A 5,441-nucleotide genomic window follows, 5' to 3' on the forward strand; every position below is an offset into this window, starting at 1 on the left:
GGAACATATATTAATAGAAATAAAGAATGAGATATTAAATTTATTGGTAATAATGAATATTACACACTATTTTGGGACAAAAAATTATCAGAGTATGATACACACCTTAATTAGTTTGAAAAAAAATGTTAAATTTTTAATATCGATCTCTAGATCTAATTTGTTCCATTTTAAAATTTTCTCACGTGTATATCCGTAACCACGTCAGTACAATGAAAGCTACGTTTGATTTTTTTATTGGGCCAAGTAAACAAAAAGATCGATATATCCAAATTTAAAAAAAATGAGAGATTTAAATGTATTTTTAAATTTTTAAAGACTTAAATGTTTGTGAATTAAAAAAAAAGTTAAGGACTTATTTGTTATTTTTTTAAAAAAAATAATGGAAAATTTATTTACATTAAAAAAATTGTGTGACCGACACGTGGTTGATTTAATGAATTGAATTGTTTCCGTAGACAAGGCTACATCATCCAACCCTGCTTTAGTCTTTACTCTTTACTTCGCTTTCAAAATTTGAAAGGAATTTTATTTTCTAAATAAAAAATGGCAGTAATTAAAATAAAGAAAAAAAATATACCCCGACCACACTGTCGTACTACTAGTATGGTGACTGTAGTTCTCATTTTTGCTACACAAGTTAACTCTCTCTCTCTCTCTCTCTCACACACAGCTACCCTTTACCCATCATCTCTGCCTCTTCCTTTGAAGCTGAAGCCCTAACTAAAAATAAAAAGACATCAATTCTCATCAGCATTTCATAAACCAGAAAAATTTCACCCACACACACTACCTTATAACTTTTTCTGTTCTAAGGTGGAAAAAGAAAAAAGAAGAAAAGAAGAAAAAGGGGGAAAAGATTTCATCACAGAGCTTCTATTTTGGTCACTCTCGTTTGTTAAATGGGTGCACCAAACTCAGCCGGGGATGGATCTTGACCGGCATTGCTCCCAATGGGAAAGTCCGACGAAGAGCACCACCAACCTTTGCCTCCCGGCGCCGCCGCCGCGGAAGATCCGAGGCCCAATGTGGCTGTCGGCGGTTCCTTTTCTTTTAGTCTCAGATGCCTTCTCGTCTTGCTCTTCTCCGCCGCCGTGTTCCTGTCGGCTCTATTCTTCTTGCCACCGTTCGCTAACTTCTCAGATCAGAAGGATCCACTTTCCCATTCACAGTATAAAGGTAAGGTTACTATTCATCTATGGGTTTTATTGTTCTTTTTTTAAAGATTTTTGGCTGCGGCATTGTTTCATTGGCTTGGATCTATGTCCGGCTTGTGTGTTCAGTTATTTTTTCTTTTTCTTTTTTCCGAAAATGGAAATTAGTGTGATTTTGATTTTGGGAATCCTATATTCTAGGTCATTGTGTTGTTTCAGGAAAAAGAAAATGATTGGGGTTGCGGAATATGGGGTTTGATTTGGATAATTATTATTTTTTTAGTTTGTTTAATTCTCAATTTGGTGTATGAATTAATGTTACTTGCGTCACTGGTGTGGAATCAATGTTACCATATGTGAATAATTTTTGTTTGTTAGGTTATTTGGAATTGGGTTGATGGCTTGGCTGATTTATTTTTATTGTTATTTTTGTTTTTTAATTTCTAATAAAAGAGATTTAGATTTAACCGTTTAGATACTGTACGCAAAAGAAGGGATTTGTATGTTGCTCGTGTTTTATTAATTTAGGAAATAGCTTTTCTTTTGGTAGCTATTAAGGGAATTACTTTCCCGATATCTATTTTAAGTAATGTTGAAGATTTATTCCCGAGGGCTTGCATTTTTAGGAATAGCTTTCTTTTTGTTTTTTTTTTTTAATTTTGAAGATTTATTCCCGAGGGCTTACCATTTTTATTTTTGGGGCTACATTGCTAATTCTGGAATCGGCCTCAAGTAGGCTTTACTCTTATTATGATATTTTGATAATTTTGCTTTAACTCTTGAGAGTGAAATTTGAACAGCATGGACAATGCGTTTGATAACTAATATTTTTTTAATCACTTAGAAAACTAGTCAGTTTTATCACGATTATAAGTTGTAATCATTTACTTTCCCGAATAAGTTTTCTATATTAGTAGTACCAATGAATACCAAAGCTTTTCAAGTTTTAGGGCGACACAATCTTATGCATTACTATAATTTGTGATCGATCTGGGAAATAGTATAGTACGACTTTTTTTTTTCTTTGAATTTAGAACTTGATATTTGAAGCTTTCTGCTTGCTAAGTCTGCATATCTTGCCAGAGCACCTATGGCTACCCTACATTCCTAAAATATAGGGTATACTAACTAGCTCTAACTGTTTTTCCTATCATCCATCCTCTTCAATTCTTCTCTTATCTCAAATTTTCGAATTCCAAATTGGAAGTTATATTTTCGGTTAGTGATATATGTCATGACCATAAGTTGAACTCAATTATTTTATTTATTTATTTGTATGTTCTGGGGGCCTTCAAATTATCAGCTATGTTTGATCTTTGATATTAGTTTTTGTTTGTGTCTTTAGAGTATTCCTTATGTAGAAAATCAGATAATCGTGTCTTGCACATTCAGATTAAGACTTAGCCGCAAAGCGAATGGTAATATAACTGTTGTGGTGTGCACTGTCCCACTTGAATACACTTGCACAACTATATATCATATTGATGTGGAGGTCTTTCGAGTGTTCTAAGCTGTCAGAGATATTATTGCAATTAAATAAGTTTATTTCCTAAAATATTCAATAGGAAAAACTTTACTCAGTTCATGTCTTGATGAATACCTATTTGTTTTCAGGAATTTTTTTTATGTCTGCCAGTGATGCAGAACCAATAAGACATTAAGGCTTGATTTGGTAAAGTTTTTTTGAAGAAGTGCTTGTGCTTTTCAAAATCACAAGCTCCTCATTTGCGTTTAGTAAACGAAAAAGAACATGTGCTTTTATTTGCAGCTTTTAAAAGATGCAGATGCCTTTCAAAGCACCTAAGGTAGAGCTTTTTAAAGATGACTTGTGCTTATCAAAATTAAAAAGTCTAATATAACCTCATATATTAATTAATATCCAAATTTAATTCTTACATTAATGTCTATTATAATGTTTTTAAATTTTAAAAGCTATTTTACCAATATTGGTTGTGCTTATTAAGTCATTTTTAATTTAATTTACCAAAGATAGATGCTATAACTTTTAAAAAGTAAAAGTTTTACCAAAGTAAGTTTAAATATGGAGTAATTAAAATACCATGTAAAGTAAAATAATTACGAGAAATAATGCCATGATGATACGTAACTTGTATCTGTATGTGTCAGTAATATATTTTGTTTTAAATTTTTCAGAAGGTAAATGTAATTTTGATTTGTAACTACTGCCCTAGATGCAAGCAATGCAAGTAACTTAACTATATTTCTCTTTACTTTATACCTTTTGTAATTCCCTTCCCAAGAAAAGAGTAATGTATGGCTCAGAGAAAAGAGTTCTAAATTTTATTTATGGATGTGAATCTCGTGGATATAAGATTCCTTTATGTAATTTTATGGAGATATGTTTGTAATAGAACTCAACTACAAGTGTCCACTTTTGCATTGTTTACGGCTTTTACTTTTAATTTTTTATTGACCCTTTTTCTTCCTTTCTTATTGTTTTGATAAATATTGCTGTATCTGTTCATTTATTCAGCATGCTGCTTGCAGATTGGAATTTAATAGTCTTCATCAAGAAAACGTACAGCTAGATGGAATTATATTCTTTTTCCTTCCTGGTCTAGTCTAGGTCGTAGGGCTCATTCTGGTTGTGCAGTTTGACATACTGCTAGCTGTGACACAGTCTAATAATACATATGTAATGTCTAAGACAGAATTTCAAATGATTGATAATTCATATAGACTATGGGAGACGTGCAGCTCAATGCAACCATTTTATGTTGAGCCGTTGTGACACCTTTCAATTTTGTGATATTTGAAGAACCTTGTTGTAATTATATAAATAAGCTACTATGCACTTCGGCTTATGTGTTACAGTGTGTTCTGTGATTTTTAAGGTACAGCATGTAATATTTTACTAATTTAAGATAGATAATCAAATTCTTTTAACTTTATAATATTGTTTATCTTTTCAGGGCATGATATTGTTGCAAGATTTTTCCTTGAGAAGCCAGCTTCTTTGTTAGAAGAAAACACCGTGCAGCTTGCAAATGACATTTTTGAAGAGATTGGAGTTCCCTCTACCAAAGTATCACCCTTTCTTTCTTTCTTTCTTTCTCAGGAACTTATTATATTAGTAATATTGCATAATAATTTTATTCATGATTTTGAAACCAGGTGGTCATCTTGTCTCTAGATTCCTTCCCAGGATCAAACACAACAAAAGTGGTATTTGCAGTTGATCCTGATCGTAAATATTCTGAAATGTCCTCAGCTACCCTCAGTTTGATTAGGGCATTATTTAAATCTTTGGTTATCCGCCAATCGTTCCTCCAACTTACTCCATCCTTGTTTGGAAAACCCTCCTTTTTTGAGGTGCTAAAATTTAAGGGAGGAATCACTATAATTCCGGAACAGAAGGTGTTTCCTCTGCAGCACGTGCAACCTCTATTCAACTTTACTTTATATTTCTCTATTTATCAAATACAATCTAGTTTTGATAGGCTGACAAGTCAGCTAAAGTCTGGATTACATTTGGCATCTGATGAGGTTTGTCATTGCTATTTCTTTCTATAGTCTTTTCCATTATATTTCATTGATTGTGATAATATGTGAGCCCTCCATTGTAGCGGGCCAACATAGGTTCCCCATGTGTAACTAAAGTTTTCGAAGCTATTACTGATTTATAGTTATTGTGCTATGCAGAATGTGTATGTCGTCTTATCAAATTCTGAAGGTTCAACAATAGCTGCTCCTACAATTGTTCAGGCGTCTGTCTTACTTGAATATGGGATTACTCCATCAAAGGAGAGACTAAAGCAACTAGCACAAACCATTACCGGACCCCGTTCAGATAACCTCGGCTTGAATAACACTCAATTTGGCAGGGTTAAGCAGGTCCAACTTTCCTCCATCTTGCAACATTCTCTTAATGGCAGTAGGGGTAGTGGCTCTATCCAGTCGCCCTCTTCTGCTCCTGGTCCTATGCCTCATACACACCACCACCATCATCGCCACCACCATCACCATCAGCTTCATAATGATCACCTCAGTGCTCATCTATCCCCTGCAAGTTCACCTACACCTGCACCTGCACCTGCACCTGCATCTGCATCTACAGAAGGTGCAACTCCACCTGAAGTTGGTTCTCCTGCTGCAAGTGTGCCTGCAATAGGTAGAAGCTATCATGCTCAGCCTCCTAGTTGTCAACCTGTGTATAAGAAGAGGTCTACTCGGAAAGCTTTGAAACATAGTCATGTAACTCCTGCAGTTGCTCATACTGCTTCTCTGCACTATCCTGTTGAATCACCAAAACAACGGGTTGAATCC

The 5,441-nt window shown here is 34.1% G+C and overlaps 1 protein-coding gene across 1 annotated transcript in view; it reads left to right on the forward strand.

Annotated features, from left to right (window-relative positions):
- LOC107625300 (nischarin) overlaps positions 599-5,441 on the forward strand; it is a gene marked incomplete in the record, with an annotated part of 6,362 nt that continues 1,519 nt past the window's right edge. Inside the window, 4 exon segments of the mRNA XM_016327909.2 lie at positions 599-1,179; positions 4,088-4,200; positions 4,290-4,661; positions 4,818-5,441. Coding sequence (XP_016183395.1) covers positions 954-1,179; positions 4,088-4,200; positions 4,290-4,661; positions 4,818-5,441 — 1,335 coding nt within the window.

The sequence above is a fragment of the Arachis ipaensis genome, chromosome B02, assembly GCF_000816755.2.
Source record: "Arachis ipaensis cultivar K30076 chromosome B02, Araip1.1, whole genome shotgun sequence".
Classification (NCBI taxonomy): domain Eukaryota; kingdom Viridiplantae; phylum Streptophyta; class Magnoliopsida; order Fabales; family Fabaceae; genus Arachis; species Arachis ipaensis.